We start from the raw sequence: 17,166 nt of genomic DNA, 5'->3' as shown, positions 1-17,166 counted from the left end.
GAGAACAACTTACAAATGCCACACACCTTTTGGGAGGCAACAAACTCCCTACGAGCAAGAGTATCCAAATAACGTCCCACCTCTCTGCAGGGCCACTAATGCCCCCGACACAGGGCAGACCTCCAAGTAGAGAAGCATCTCTGGAGAAATTAGAGCCTCCCCACAAGGAATATGAGGGCTCCGATCAGTGGCCACAAGGAACCCCCTCCCTGCTGCCTCCACAGTGGCCCCACACTCTGTCTTCTCTGCTCCCATCTTACCCCAAGGCTGCAGGACCTTGGGATAGAAATCTTCTCCCCTAAGCAGCCCAGAGAATGCTCCTTAACCCAAGACGGTGGGTTCTCAGTACTACTTCCTCCTTCCTGCCTGGAAAAGTGCAAAAAGTATAGATATGCCCACAATTCACTGGGCAAATAATGTACTGACCTCCGGGGGATCCTGGCCTTGAATGGACTAGATCTGCCTTCTCTGAAACACACCTGGTCATGGACGGTACCCTGCGAACAGATGTTCATCACAGAATTATTTAAAAAGATGAAATGTTAGAACCCAAATATCTAGCACCCAGGGGATTGGTTAAACATATTGTAATAATATCTTCCTGATGTATTCTACAATATTAATATCAATACAGTATCATAAGCATTCAGTGTCATTGTAGAGGTATTTAATTGAATGGGAAATATTCATAGTACATTATCAAATAAAAAAGTTTAAAAGATATAGTATAGTAATTTCTTATCTTTGCAAAATAGATATGCATATCTATGCATAAACAAAAACATGGGAAGATGACACTAAAATGTTAATAGTGGTGAGTGATAGATGATAGATTTCTCTCTCTCTCTCTCCCCCTCTCTCTTTTAAGCTGTATTTTACAAATTTCCTGCAATTCACATGTATTACTTTTGATATAAGCAAACATTATTTCAAAAGTGGTTATTTTTTAAAATATGGCATTAAGTCCAATTTAAAAGGTAGTGAGCAAATGTTGGGTCGGCTTCTGTAGTCTTAATTCTGGTACCCTTTCAGAGAGGGTCAGTACTCCACGTCTCATTGTTTGTTCTTTTGCAAAACTTTATTTGAAGGCTTTCGTCAACTGGTCATTCGACATGCACTTAAACAGGAACCCAGGTAATAAATTCTGCCTTGAGTTTGTTCCAGGAAGCAGTGCGGCTTGACACAAAGGATGTGCATGCTTTATGTTGTCAGATGATATAAACTGTGTTGCCCCAGATTCTGCCTTTTGCCTTAGCTCAGAGCCACCTGGCTGTTTTAATCATCTCATCTCAGATGCCTGGCAACATCTAATTCCTCAGCTCCTTTTCAGTAATTTCAGTTCTATTTTCTTACTCTATCATTCTGGTGTTTTCATTGCATTTTCTTATAAAAGAGATCCAGATTTATTTTGGAAATAGATTTGAATGACGAAAACATCCTATAGAAGCAAATCCTAAACAAATATAAATATTTGACCATGATTATGCAAAGAAAGCTCCTGCTTCCTCCTCTGTGTCACAGAGACCCTCGGGAGGAACTCCAGGGAGAATGGAAGCTTGGGAGTCATCCCAACCCTTGCTCAGGTGCGAAATCCCCTACCCTCTGCCTGGCACTGATAGGGACGGATCAGTTTCTCTGCCTGGAGAGGCAGCCTCCTGTGACCTGGATACATTGGAGCCTGAACACGGGAACAGAAGGTATCCTCCCTCCTTCCTTAGTGGTCTCCGGGTGCCCTTCTGGGGAGGATTGGTTCTTCTGGGCTTCTTCATGCACATGATTCCTAGCCATGGCTTCAGCCCCTTTAGTTCACCGGGTCCTTATTCCGTGTTTTCCTGTGCCCAGCTGTGAGGCTAGAAAACGGAGATGAGAAGGAAGAAGGGGACAGGGATGGTGTGGTGGTTGGTAGAAGAGAAAGAAAGATACAGACAGATAGACAGAGAAACAAAACAGACCCTCAGACACTGAACATGTTTAATTAAGCCGACTTTATGCAGTTGCAGTTGAAACCAGGGTGGAAATAATTGATGTTCCTTGTATTGTTTTAGGTGAAAATGGTAGAAATAAATGGAACTGTCAAGGTTGTAAACCTTCCCATCTTCATTATAAATAAAGAATTAAGAAATGAATAGTAGTAAACAGATAGGGGTTCCAAGACGTCTTTTTCTTCCCCCAAGGCAATGTCCCCATGGAACTTAGCATCAAGACACCCTGTTTTCTGTCCTGACGGTTACTCCATTTTCTCCTCCCTTGAAAAGGGTTGCCCAGAGCACCCCCAACCCACTCCAAGGCCAGGCCTCTCCCAGCCTTAACTTCTTCATAGACCTGTTATCATCCCTCACTCACCTTCAAAGCCTCCCACTCACCAGTTCTTCTTCCTAGTCCTGGGAAAATTCCTTCTCCAGAAGCTGCCTGTGCATTCACCAATCTAGCCCCCTTAATGACCCTTTGAGGCAGACACTTTATCCCCATTTCACAGAGGTGGAAACTAAGCCTTGTAGAAGGTGAGTAACTCAACCCAGGTCACACAGCTCCAGCTAAGTGACAGAGCTAAGGTTCAGGCCACTCAGCTGACTCCAGTACAGTGTGCCACCCTGCTCCTCACTGCTTTCCTCTGAAACCTCAGGGATTGTCTGGCTCCATGTGTACCTGGGGAAGATGAGAAAACTGAGGCCTAGAGAGGTGAAATGGCTCGCCCAAGACCACTCCAAATATCCCACCTATCCTTGGCCCCTTTCCACTCCACCATGCAGCATAGCTCATTATATTCAAATACTTTAGCTAATATGTTCAGATGCTAAAAACCTGCCCCTAAACTTACTGCAACCATTTTCCAAGAGAAAGCAGCTTAGTTTCAACCTCTTTCCACATCCTTTTTAAAAATCAGAAGTCTCTAACACAGCTGTGATTTTGTTCATCTCCTGTCATTCCCTCTCTCTGCCCTCAGATGGGGTGCCAATGTGTGACAACATGGCTCTAAAATGGGCCAGCAGGAGGGGGAAAAGGGTTGGAAAAGACAGAAAGAGAACAAGCTCTCTCTCTTGCTCACTCTCACTCTCTCTTTCTCTTCCTTTCCACCCCGTGGTCCTCCCAGGGTCTCTGGGAATCCAATCTCAGTCTGTTGGGCTTACAAAGTAACCAAAGTCAAATGCTGGTCTGTGAGAGAAAGAGGAGGCAGACACATCAGGGGACCGAGAAGTACTTTAAAGCACCCCGCTCACCATGGTATGGGGAAGAATTTGGCCACATCCCTGCCAACTGCTGCTTCTCTTGGACTGGGAAAGGGTCAGTTGCTTGTTTCTATCAGATTCATGGACACCACCAAGAAAAGAGGCCAGTCTGAGACATTTAATATTTGTTGAAACACAGAGGTTTAACTGATCATTGAGGTACACAGGGTGATAGGAAGAGTATGAACTTGAGAATCTGATGGATTTTGTTTAAAGTTAGGACTAGGCTACTGACTACCCACCCTGCTAATTGTCTTGGGGAAGTTATTTAACCTCTCTGAACCTCAGCTTCTCATCCACAAAATAGGACACTAGCACACAGTGGGCTATCTATATATATATTTATTGAATTGAAATGGGAGTATTCAAAATTATTTGGGTTGCTGGCTTAAAATAAGCAGAATAATTCAATTCCTATTCATCTGGAATCTAATTGTCCAATTTGGAGTTTCAAATGTAACAAAGATCCTAATGACCTAATATTATTGGGGTAATCCTAAAATTTATTAGGTGATCTGCAAGTTCCATGATGATTGTATACTGGAGGAAATGCACAATGCACACAGACCTTCCTAAGAGTAAAAGACTGATGTGAATTTGCAGCACTACTTAATTATAAGTAATTGTTGCATGAACACACACACACACACCCACAGAACTCACACTATAAGATAGGAGGGGCAAATAATGACATTTGACAAAAATGAGCTCTTGCAGAGCTCAACGAGTCTAAGTTTCCTCCCTAATATCTTAACAGGCTACAGTATACACAGGCTTTTAAGTAATGTACTTGTTATCCAAACACTAGCAGACATTTAAGTGGAATCCAGGAGCATTTTGTCAAGAAGGAAAAGAACTAACCAAAGAAAAAGAAAAGTAGAGAGTTTCCCAGCTGTTTTACCACATCACAACTTCAACAAAACCAAGCCTGTCCTTGCCTTGTCCCTGATGGCTCTGCCAGCAGAGTGAATGAATTGGAGCAGATTTAGGTTTTAAAATGCCTCCTAATATCATTTGGGCAAATTAGCTTACATGGCTGGACATTGTGCTCCCAGCCACAGAGAATGTTCTTTTCCTGTTGGAAGCTCTGACAGCCACTGCCACAGTGAAATATCAGGAGCCTCCTAACATTTTTCTTGATTTCTTTAAGAGTGAACATTAGACATATTAAGAACAACAACCCAATCATTAAGCCCTGTGAGGTTTTCCTAGGAGCCAGCTCTATCGCTTTAATCAGATTATGGACAACTCATTCTCATCCCAGCCATTTATCTTCTTTGTTTACACACACACCAAGTGGCATTCTTCTTAGCATCAAAAAATAGTAATCAAAATTGAGAACAACAAAAGACCTTTCATTATTTACAGTGTTAAGTAACATCTATTTGCCTTCATTAGTTTCTAAACAACGAAGTACACTGGTTCTGATTAAAGCTGGCATGTGTTAATTATATCCGAGGTCTGGGATTGTTTTGTCTACAATAAAGGATTGCTGAAAGCTGAAATTTGAGGCGCCCAGGCCCCAGAAGTCACCTGCCTCTATGTGTTTCCTCAGTGAGTTTCCAGCCTGAGAATGGCAGAAGCGGATGTGAGCTTGTCACAGAAAGTTTTTTTTGCTTTGTTTTGTTTGGTTTGGTTTTTAAGCCCTCGGTTTTATTGCCCATTTTATGGGCTGGAGTTAAATGGCAGTACAATGCAGTTTGCTCTCTTACTGCTCAGCACTAACAGCCATGATGAGCCATAATTAGAAGTAAAACCACCACATAAATAACGTGGTAGAAAAATTGCCACAGTGAGAAGCCAGACTTTGGCGACGGGAAACTTCAGCGGGTCCTGAGTATCCATCATACTTAAGGGGCACCGCGTACTTTAGCCCATATTTGTCTTACTAAAGCCAAAATGGGAGCCATTTAGACTTTCGAACAAGCTTTTAAAAATAGAGAACGTAGGCTTAAACAGACTGTCTGCTGCTAAGTGTGATGAAGAAACCTGTCACCTGGAGGCCACGACAGCTGGATGGGCTGGGAGGGAGAGCCCTGGGAGCCCAGGGGTGAGGAAGGGAAGATAAACAGGAGAGGAAGAGGAGGCCTGGACTCTCCACAACAGCAAGGTCTAGACATTTCACTGCAAAGCCTAAGAGTCTGCACACCGTTGAGCACAGCAGCTTAGACTTCCGCCGGGGAACGTGTGAGGCTGGGACGCCTTGCAGATTTTGCTTTCATGACCTGTACTCAGCGATGAAGTGGGAGCAGGTAGACTAGTTTTTTTTGTTGTTGTTGTTTTTTTAATGGAGTCTCATTCTGTCATCCAGGCTGGAGTGCAGTGGCGTGATCTCGGTTCACTGCAACCTCTGCCACCCATGTTCAAGTGATTCTCCTGCCTCAGCCCCCTGAGTAGCTGGGATTACAGGTGCCTGCCACCGCGTCCGGCTAATTTTTGTATTTTTAGTAGAGATGGGGTTTCACCATCTTGGCCAGGCTGGTCTTGAACTCCTGACCTTGTGGTCCACCTGCCTCGGCCTCCCAAAATGCTGGGATTACATGCATGAGCCACGCGCCCAGCCTAGACTAGCATTTTTGAGTACCCACTATCTCCTTGGCATTTTACTTCAATTTTAATTCTCATAACAGCCTTAGGACGCCAACGAAAAGGAAGAGAAAATAAATTGTGTTCTGTGCCTGAAAATGGCCTTAAAGAAACAAGGACCAACAGCTGGAGCAGAGTGGGGCTGCCCATATGCAAAGAGACAACAAGTAGGAATTAACATAAGGCATATCACGTGGATGCCATAGAACTATCACAGCAATTTCTTTTTTCCCCAAGTCAGCCTCTCTTGTACAGGGGATTAGAAAACAAACCCAAGAGAATAAACTTGAAATGGAAGGAACGTGCTTTGTAGTCGAGTGTTTTTCAAAGCCTGCATCATTTTAAAAACTGATTTAAGTACATTCATTTGCTTTCTGAAATAAGTCATATGTATGTTTCTACTGATCAGCCAGAATAGTTAAGGTCTGATCTTCATATGGAATGAAAGGGGACATTCTTTGGATATTCTGGAAGTCCACACGTGTTCTTTACAGAGTTTGGTTTGCTTTCTCCTTTTCTTCCTTCCTTTGCAAAATCAAACAAACAGGAATAAAAACCAAACCAAAACAAAATTAATGAAAACCCCTGTGTTGAGGACTTTGTTTTGTTTTAAATGTGTCTGCTATTAAGCAGTATGTTTAGTGAAATGACTTTAAACTTAAGTAGGAAATACAGCTCCATTTCACATGTGGATTTTGTCTGCATTTACATCTCTGCAGGCCTCACATGCCGTGACACCAGACATTTTTTTAATTAAGATATGAAGTGCTCATTTTTTTTTTTGTGGACCTGCTGTATTCTAACAAATTTACTACACGTCTCAGAAAACACATAGCTTTGCCAAAGTTGGTGAGTAGCCCAGCATGGTTTATCTCCAGCCCACAGCTCTTTCCCTGAATTCAATACTGCAGGCACAATTTAATGCAAACCCAATTTATGACTTAATGCTCTAGGGACCATAGTGGGAGATTGTTACATTATTCTTTTCTAATCCTATTTGTGTTTTAATTTGCTAAGTCTGTAATGAGGTGCATGCCTTGAATATTCAAGATCTTTCACATTGCTTTTGACTTTGTTTAATATAATAGATTTTACAGTTTGCATTAAATACCCAGGTGCTTCGGTCAGTATTATCTCTTTATTTTCTCAACTAGAGTGAATAAAATTACACGATGAAAGTAACTGTGTGCATGTTTCCTTGTTTATTGTAATGGTTTATTTCCTATTATAATTCTTGATTCAAATTATGTCTAGTTCTCCAAAAGTCAATTCTCCATGGACTCTTACTTCCCCTTTCCAAACAATTGTTAGCTTCCAAAGAGAATGGAGTCTTGGCTGACAACTGATTAGTTAAATAATAAAACAAGTTTTCTAGTCTCATTTATGATACTTTAATTGCACAGAAAGGGAGAAAGTGAGGAAGATAGGAAGGAAGGGAGGGAGTAATGGAGGGAGGGAGGGGAAGGGAAGGGAAGGTGCTGTGTCACTATATGCTGCTATTTGATTTCTGGTGTTGGGCTGAAATGTAGCATCCCTAATCAGAGCTGCTACATCACCCAACTCCACAGTGTGTCATTTGGTGTCCATAACTGTGTTATAGCCAATTATAGCTAAATTCTCTGTTCTGTATGCACAATCAAAGGGCGTCTGGAATGCATTTTGCTATTTTCTGAATCCTATTATTGCAGACATGTTTATTACATTCAGAAGATGGCTTTCTGAAATTACATTGGAATTGTATGACCCACCTGCCATTTACAAACAAAAGGACCTAAACATTTCTTAACAAGAAGAAAGTTCATTTAGCTCTTTCTTGGTAACTTTTCTCATGTTATTTTCTTTCGTAGCTATATCTTTAAGACTCATTGCCCAAGCCCCTACGTATTTATAAAAATATCTCAGCTCTCCAGTTAATGTTTAATAACCCAGCAGGTCAAAAAGACTCCTGTGGTGAGTGCTGGCTACAATTTTCATTGTGAATTTTTTTTTCAAACTATGAAAAAAGGGATTGTAAAATGGATCCCAAATTATAACAATTTGATAGCCCTGAAATAGTTCATTTAGGTTGCCTTTCAAAAGAAAGAATTTTCAGGTTATGTCTTTAAATTTTGGGGGGGGTGCATTTTAAGAGGAAAGTGAGTGGTGTTAGAAAGACACATGATACCTATTTGAAAACATAGCATCTCATCGTTAATTATTAAGGGAGAAGTGAAAGTGTTTCTAAACCAAATGCTTTCTTTTTTCCTTCTACTGAAGTTTACTTCTCTCATATTTTCCCCCCAAGCTTACTTTATTACTGGTATTTGCCTTGCAGAGCCAGGGGATATTACTACCTTTTTATTTGCTATTTTTACAGGACCCAACAAAGTGCTTTTAAAATATATAACCACTTAATTCAAGTCAAGCTTCTTCAATACTCCTTTCACTCAAGCCCTTTCTAATTTGTTTTCCTCCAGCCAGGAGCCTGCAGAAGACACTGTGATTTATGTTTTCATTTATTTATTTTATTTGGGCTTTTCATTTAAGAAAAGAAATTCTGCACAACCCCCACCACCCTCCATTCTCCCTCATCTCACTCCACCCCTGCCCCCACTTCTGTATTTGGACGATTAAGACTCTCAAGCCAGACTTCAGAGTTTTAAAGTCATGTCTTGAGAGCTTTGATCACAGACTGGATGAGGCTTGGTCTGGGCTTCTTACACCACTCCGAGTGGTATCAACCCAGTGCTTTAGATTCAAATCATCCTGAGGGCAGCGCCTTTATCTTTGTCTTCCTTTATCACTTCACACCCTGCTCAGTAAAGAGCATCCAGTATACAGCCTCGGAGGAATTCAGCCTTTTCCCAAAGATGAAAGATGCTATGCCGTGGAGTTTAAATTCCCACAAAGAGATGATTAAAGGTGTGTGTTTGGCAAGAGACAGGATCTGTTTTCCTGTACACATTAAGGTATTGTTTTTGTTTGGGAGCTGGGGGAAAGGAGGTGGAGGAAATCTCTGCATGACATGTAAGAGCTTGGGCTTGGGAGTCCAGCAGCCATGGGTAGAGTCTTGGTTCTGCTACCTCATTAGTGACTTTGAGTGAGTTACTCCTGCTCCTCACATGGATTCATCCATCCACTCATTCTGTCAGCAAATAGTTATTAGGCACCAACTGTATATCAGGCACCGAGTGGGTAGCAGGTATTGACATACACATGATTCCTGTCCATACTGACCTGGTGGGGTAAACAGTCAGACAAGCATTTACAAAAAAGCATGACAGGCATGAGAACAGGGGAAGCCGGGGAAGCCACGGAAGCCCTCTCCCAAAAAAGTGATATATAAGTGACATGAGATCAGTTTCCTCAAGTATAGAATAGGGGTTAATATAATGCCTGCCTCATAGAGTCCATATGAGAATAAGGAAGATAATGCACAACTAGGGCTTTGCATTGCTACCCTCATAAAGTAAAAAACTCAGGAAAAAAATCAGTAAAGCAATTATTGTCATTATTGCTAAGTACCATCTCGGGATTCCTAAAGAAATTAATATTAGAGAATCATGACATTTTACCTGCAAGAATATGCAAGCTTTACCCTGTAGTTCTAATTCTTTTTTTATAGAGAGAACTAAACAATAATACTGTCTGCAGAACATTAAATTTGAAGATAAACAAGCTAAAGTGAATAGGCACTCTCAAGTAAAAATTGCTAGCAATGGAGTCTTGGAGTAACTACTACTCTAAGGCAGAAATGGATCAAACAACTCAATTCTATCCACTTCAAAAGAGGACTCATTTTCTCACTAAGTCCTGGACATCCCCAGCAGAGGAATCCTTCCCCAAAGCACTCTTACCAGTGTATTAAAGGTAATAAAACTTACTCTCACTTAAACATAGCCAAGAAGCACTTTTAAATGAATATTTATATATTTGGAATCATATTTGCTCATTGTAACTTCAGAAATGCACTCCCTCAGAAACAAACCTTGGCTCCACCTATAATCAAACAAGGGAGAACGAGGTTCATTCCAGGAAGTGCAATGCCTTGGTGGATAAAAAGTGGATAATGGAATTCTCCAACATAACTCCTGAAAATAATGAGATAATCAAATGTTAATGCTCATAATCTTTGAATAACTTGCATAAATATCACAAATATTGGGGGGAAAGTACCTTAGCTGAGCTGTGGCAGAATTCCTCTTAGGGGAGAGAACTGCCTTCATTTTAGCAAATACTTAGACCATTTTGATGGCGTTTAGATGTAGTCCAAGACAGAGGTAAATTGCTCTGCATGATAACGTTGGAGGAATTTTGAGGTTCTGGGATCAGCCTGAAAAACAGATAAAGGAGAGGAGAGTTTTGACAGACAGATGAGCCGCTAGTCAGTGGTTGGGAGACATTTAGGAAGAAAGCTGACAGAGAGGTTTACATAAGCTTGGGCATGTTAGAGGAACTATTATAAAAAATGATGTCCAACATTCAATTCTTGTAAAGCTGGATTTGTAAATTATTACAAATTTGTAAAGCTGGATTACTAGGTACCATCTCCTACACACACATGGAATTGTTACTATAGGTCTGTATACATTGCATTGAGTAGTGATTGGAGGCCCTCAAGGAAACTGGCAGTATCTTGGTGGCCACGGGGCAGAGAAACGATAACAACCTTGGGGTCCAAGAGAAATAAGAGGTCAGCCAGAACAAGAGGTTGGAGGAAGGGACCATGAAAACATGAGCCCCTGGAAAGTCACAGAAATCATGGGCAAGGTAATGAGAGATTCATACAGCCTATGGACAAAAGAATTTGAGCCAGTCTTACCCAACCTGAGCTATATATCTATATGTAAAATATATTAAGATCTAATCCTCTTTCATTGGAATTTTTTTTTTTTTTTTTTTTGAGACAAGGTCTCATTGTGTTACCCAGGCTGGAGTGCAGTGGCACGATCTTGACTCACTGCAGCCTCGACCTCCCAAGCTCAAGCCATTCTCTCACTGCAGTCTCCCAAATATCTAGAATCACAGGTGCGAACCACCATGCCCAGCTAATTTTAATTTTTTTTTTATGCAGAGATGAGGTCTCAATGTGTTTTCCAATTCCAGGAATTTCCAATAATTCCAGGTCTCAAACTCCTGGGCTCAAGGGACCCGCCCACCCCGGCCTCCCAAATTGCTGGGATTACAGGTGTGAGCCACTACGCCTAGCTGGAAATTCTTACTAAATCAAAGTAATCTGAAAATTTAAGCAGCTATTCTGGCTCAGCCCTCACTTCGGATTTTGGAGTAATTGACAAGCTGAAAAGGCAAACTGGAGCTACTTTTTCAGTTTCAGAGATGCCAGCAACAGCTTATTTGCATTCTAATAGTACTGTCCCTTTAAGGAGGAGAACCCTGTCATCAATGAATGGTTGCTGATCTAATGACTAATTGATGGCAAAGAGTCTCTAATGACCAAATAGCTCATTAGGGTTGACTGAGCCAGCAGGGGTCTTTGAAAATGTTTTTTATTCCACTCTGAGGCTTTGTGAGTTTTCCTGCACACATCAGACCACTGCCCAGTTTATGAAACCTACAAATGTGAAACCACAACAAGAATGGGGCGGACCTACACAAATATAATTTGGAAGTACAAAGGCAAATATGGAACCCACATGACAGAGACATGTCACACTGCCAAAATTATATTATGGGAAGCTCCAGAGAGACATGCTGGGAACCAAATGCGTTCCCAATAGGTAACAACTTATGCCAAGAATTGAGTTGTCACCATGATAGCATGGAAATAGCTTCAGAGTGGGTAAATTCACCATTCATTCATTATTTAATAAATCAATGTTTATTAAATACCTATTACCCATATGGCAGTATACATAAAAACTTATGTACATTATATCAATTTATACAATTGCTATGGTCATTCACATATGAGAAATGTTAGGTTCTGGGAAGTTAGGAATATTGAAAGAGTTATATAACATATGCTTTATATAGAACTGAAATCCAGGTCTCTCCCCAAAATTCCTGCCTTTTTTCTTTTCACCATGTTGTTCCCTATTAGAGTTCAACAATTCAAGCACTTTATTTTTTGGATAACATTTGTCCCTAAAGACATAAGGAAAGGCCCTTACAGTCAGCATTCATCTGAAAACAAATAGCCAATTCTGGATTTTATGGAAAAGATAACGTGAATAATTGAAATATCCAGATAAGCCCCAAGTGATGGTGATGAATTCTCACTCAGTTCTTCTTTCTAACACAGAGTCCACCCACTTCTGGGCTACTACCAGAACAGGACATCCAGCGGATGAGTTTCCTTCCTGGCATCAACCCCCGCCAACTGATGAAGCTGGACCTGGAAATGGAGCAAGAGACAAGAAGCAAACACCCTGGAAGATTGGCCCTGCGTGCAAAAGTATCTCATTAAACTTAAGACACTGATTGTAATATTTTTCTTCAGCACAAGAAACCCCACCTTACATTTAACTAAAGTTTTGTGTTGTTTTTGTTTGTTTGTTTGCTTTGGTAAGACAGGGTTTTACTCTGTCGCCCAGGCTGGAGTACAGTGGGCAGGATCATGGCTCACTGCAGCCTCGACCTCCCATGCTCAAGTGATTCTCCCGGCTCAGCCTCCTGAATAGCTGGGACTACAGATGTTTGCCACCACACCTAATATTTTTCTTTTCTTTCCTTTTTTGGAGAGAGATGGGGGTCTCCCTATGTTTCCCAGGCTGGTCTCAAACTCCTGGGCTAAAGCCATCTTCCCACCTAAAATTTAAACTGAAAACAATCATCCGGGAAGCAACCAGGGTATCCAGAGCACAGCCAAGGGATTGATTTCAAGCAAGAGGTATGTCTATAAATGTGGCCAAGATATTTATTCTCCAACTTCCACCTGCCATAGCCGAGGGCTACTCGCAGAGGCATTAATCCCCTGGTACTTTAGGCGTGGGCGCAGGCCTGCTGGTGGAGACACTTGCTGTAGGATGCTCCAGATTAGTGCCAAGAGGCCATGAACAGGGCTTTGAAAGCATCTGTTCCATCTGCTTTTTCTCTAGGAGAATGACTAGAACAGTCCCCAAGCCCACATCTGTCCATGAACATATAGAAGAGGGACATATTTCCAGCTTAGTAGTGTATAGTTGATACATGCTACCCAGTACCATGAGAGTATATAATACTAGCATAAACATCCTGCAATATGTCAAGATATGGAGAGGCAGCTGTTTGTCCCTCTTTTGAAGGATTCAGGCAATCTTGGTTGACCTCTATTATAGAACTGGCATATATTAGCTGAAATAATACTTTAACAGTTTTTTAGTACCCAACTATATGTTCTGTTATAAGGAATAGCAAATGTTTAATCATAAATATTTTAATGGCTTCAGGGATTCATGGTATTCAATGACCGTGTTAAATGATAATAATCACATCTGGTTTATTACTATAGTAATTCAGCAGCTTCTCTTCAGCAGTTATTTTTTATTATATGTGCTGTGCTACTGTCATGGTCATTTATAGCAGTAATATTTTAAAGTGGCTCATTTGTTTGTTTAAGGACAGTTTCACAATATATTTCTGTATTAATATACATTTTGTACTATTATTTCCAAGCTGCCACTGGAAAATTGATCCTAGCCTGTTATGACTGGAGAGGCGGGAAGACATGTGAAATGTCCAAACAGAAATAGAGTGGGGGACCAGATGGGGCTGTCCCAGCACCCACTGGGGTTATGACAACTGCTGCTGGGCTTTATTCATAAGTGAGGAAGTGCATAGGAAAGAGTTAACAAATAATAGATGTAAAGAGAACACAGATTTGGAGAGGCATTTCAAGTGAAATACCATCCCGGAGGCAAAGGCTGTGGGGAGGACCCAAAGACGCGTGGTTAGCAGGGCCCAGGTAGTCGGTAGGCCTTGGCAGGCATCTCAGTTTCAGTAATGGAATGATAGTGAGGAAGCAAGAATGAAAAAATGGGAACTTGCAAGAGTGAAGCAAGGGCAGGCCAAGGTCACTCACTGGGTGGCTTAGACGCTGACATCAATTTCAAGTCTGCTCCAAGCGGGCAGCGGGAGTGAATAGCCGAGGCGTGGACTGGCAGCGTCCGCTCCTCGGCCTTTCATTCCAACAGTTCAAAGCAGCAGGTGTTACCCAGGGCTTGTATGTGATGCCTGCTGCGCTTCTGCCTCTTCTGGCACATCACAAGGTGTTGCTTGGGGAGGGGTAAATATTAGCCTGAAATCCTATATTGCTCCTTAGTGAGGAGGGGTCCTTGATAACCCAGGGGAGTTAATTTTCTGTGACATTCTGCTGAACCAGGTTGCGGAAATGCAGAGGAGCCCAAAGAAAACTGCCAGGCTACTGCTCAGCTTCCCCTTGGCTGAATCCTGATTGGTTGGGTGACAGAGGGCAAATGGCTTTTACGGCTATGAATGATGTATGACCGTAAAATGGTCTGTAACCAGAAGTGCCAACTGACATGCCTGCTGATTTAACGGACACCCTGGGTTATGTTTGCAGAGACGCTTAAATAAACACGTGCTAGGTTTGAGGCCGTTTACCAAGCAATCATTTCTCTCGCTCTTCCTTTCCATTTTATTTTACTTCATCATAAAAATGAAGATAGTAAAGTGATGATTCCCTTTTTTATAATAATGAAGATTTACTCATTGCAGAGGCAGTTCCTCTTTCTTTCTTCCTTCCTTACTGCTGTGTCTGGCTCTTTTTTGCTCTTTCCACCTACAGGGGTAGATGGGATGGACTTGGGGAAGCCCAGGCAGGGTTGGCCAGCACATCCACTTGAATGAGGTGCCCTTTAAGAGTGGAAGAGATGTTGTCCAGTTGCGTTTGTATTTGGCGAATTAGGAAAATAAAGCCCTGAGATCACGGTTAGACCAATGAATGAAACGGGAGGATTTCTGTTCAGCTACAAATCAGCAAAGGCATCAGAGACAAGGAAGACAACCCTTCTTATGATGGTCCTGTCACTGGGAAATATCCCATGAGTTCTTTGGCTCTGTAACCTTGGGCTTCTCTGATCGATGCGCTACACCCACAGCACTGATGATTAATGCAAAGTTAGATCTGGATTTGGGAGCCTAATCTAGATGATTTTCATATGGCTACTGAATGGTCATTAGAAGGATGTAAATTACTGAATGTAGAAGTTTTCCCAAATAAATTGATCAGAAATTCATAGGACATCATAGAGTAATTCATGGCTATCTCTGCAGAAAATATCATATAAGATCCATTTGACTTTATTTTCCAAGCTGAATCAGGAATGGCAAACTAATCCCCAGTTTTTTCCCACTGGATCTCAACTGGGCCTCATAATCTCTTTCACTACCCATTGCTGCAAGCTGGCACTCAAGGTAATTTGCCACTCCTGTGCCCGAACTTTCCGCTCTTTATTTTCTAAGCAAAGAAACTTACTGAACTTTTTTCCTTTTTCTATTGCTTGAATGGTATTTTAAAAACTAAATTATTTGTTTTTGTGAACCCATCTAATTCTGGTGCCTTTTTCAATGGTAAATCTTTAATCAATGTTCTTCTATGGTAATTGGCCCACTCAAGTTTTCATTTCTTCTGGGATCAATTTTGTTAGTGTTTGCTAGGAAATCATTTATTTTAGATGCTCAAATTTATTGTCAAAGAGCTGTATGCAATGTTCTCTTAGATTTTATTTTGATCTCTCCCGTATCCATATCTCCCTTTCTCATTGCTAATCTTGTATATTTTTGTTCTCTCCGTTTTCTTAGTCTAACTTCAAAGGGATCCTCTATTTGACTTGTCTTGACAACCATCTTTTGGATTTATTCACTCTTTCTACAATTTTTTATTTCCTATATCATTTGTTTCAGCTTTTGTCTTTATTAATTTTACTTTATAATTTCCTGTGTTTTGTGTCATTGTTGTCATCATTTTCCTGATTTCTTAAGGTTATTACTTAGATTATTTTTTACCTTTTTGTCCGTTATAATAATAGAAGCAAGGGTCAGCACACTATTATGCGTGGGCCAAATCAGATCCACAACCTGTTTTTGTACAACTTGGGGACTAAGAATTGTCTTTACATTTTAAAGTGTTGTAAACAAAACAAAAAGGAATCTTCAACAGAGACAATAGGGTCCACAAAGCTCTTGCCCTTTACAGAAAAAGTTTGCTGACCCTCGATACAGGCATTTCAGGCTATACTTCTTCCTCTGAGTACAGCTTTCACTCTGTCCCAGATTCATACAAACTATTCTACTTTCCCTTGCTTCCTAGATACTTTATAATTTACCTTTCAATTTTCTCTTTTATCAAGGGGTTGTTCAAGAGTAAATTTCATAACATCTAAGTATATTTTTATCCACCATTTGATTATTTATGTCTAATTTTATCAGCTTATGATAAGAGATCATGGCCCAAGTCCATTCCATTTCTTCTATCTGACTGGCTCTTCCTGTCTGGTCCTGTAGGCACTTGGGTTTACTTTGTAAAGTTTATTTTAATATAGTATTTTTTAGCCTTTCTAAACCCATGTTCCTCCTTCCCCTGGACACTTTTGATAAGATAAAGTCCTCTTGCCCTCCTTTAATAATAATTGACATTCAATTAAATTAAATATTGGGACAAAAATAAATCAAGGCAATGAGACAAAATATTGGGGGTTTTTTAATAGTGCACACTCTTGAGATATTTACTCCAACCCTATGGTTAACTGTCACCACTCCACAGAAAATTGCTCTAGTCTGACATGTCACATTTTGGGCCTGGCAGGACTCCATAGTCCCCTTACTCACTGTGGTGTCTTCATTGTAATCCAGATGACAGAGCTCCTTTGTGGAATGTGAGTGATATACACAGATGCATTTGAATCTGGGCATTGGTAAACTTACAAGCTCAATAAAATAGAGATGTCCAAGAATTCAGGCCAGCAAGGAAGAAGTAACACTGAGATTTCTGATACCATCATCACACACAAGGGAACAGATAAAAGAAATGATTTAATTACTATGTTTCACGGAAAGAAGCTTTCAGACTTCATAAACTATGTAGAATTTTTTAAGCCCATAATAAACGTCACAGGCAGTAGCCCAGAAAGATTGGCTGGACCCCCAGTATCTGAAGGAGCATTTGCCTTCTAAAATTTACCCATCCAGACTCTGGCGTCAGCTCTACAGAAACATCACTTTGTCTATGATTGCAAGCTGGTTATACCTGGGGACACTGGTTTAGGCAAGTAAGTCTCAGAGAGACTTATAGTAAATCACATGCCAACTTATTTACTATGAGAAATGGAACTAATGCATGGATGGAACAGTACATTGCAATAAAGTCATTTGTCCTATAAAGTCATAAGCACATTGAACCTCTCTTATTCCTTCT

General features: G+C 40.9%; 1 protein-coding gene and 1 long non-coding RNA gene across 2 annotated transcripts; one reads left to right on the top strand and one right to left on the bottom strand.

Annotated features, from left to right (window-relative positions):
- Positions 1-1,470: 1,470 nt before the first annotated feature.
- LOC101143489 (uncharacterized protein KIAA0087) lies at positions 1,471-3,359 on the top strand (the record flags this gene model as incomplete). The annotated part of the gene is made up of 2 exons (XM_004045211.5): positions 1,471-1,697; positions 3,092-3,359. Coding segments are annotated over 2 exons (495 nt in total), but the record flags the coding sequence as incomplete, so codon positions are not given.
- A 5,133-nt stretch (positions 3,360-8,492) lies between these two features.
- Positions 8,493-14,216, bottom strand: LOC134758904 (uncharacterized). The gene is made up of 4 exons (XR_010134620.1): positions 13,813-14,216; positions 9,969-10,125; positions 9,781-9,883; positions 8,493-9,029 (listed from the first exon to the last, which is right to left on the bottom strand). It is a non-coding gene; the product is annotated as an uncharacterized lncRNA (long non-coding RNA).
- Between the last annotated feature and the right edge of the window lie 2,950 nt (positions 14,217-17,166).

Source organism: Gorilla gorilla, chromosome 6 (genome assembly GCF_029281585.2).
Source record: "Gorilla gorilla gorilla isolate KB3781 chromosome 6, NHGRI_mGorGor1-v2.1_pri, whole genome shotgun sequence".
Lineage (NCBI taxonomy): Eukaryota > Metazoa > Chordata > Mammalia > Primates > Hominidae > Gorilla > Gorilla gorilla.
Note: the sequence above shows the minus strand (reverse complement) of the source record. Positions and strands in the feature narration are given on the sequence as shown.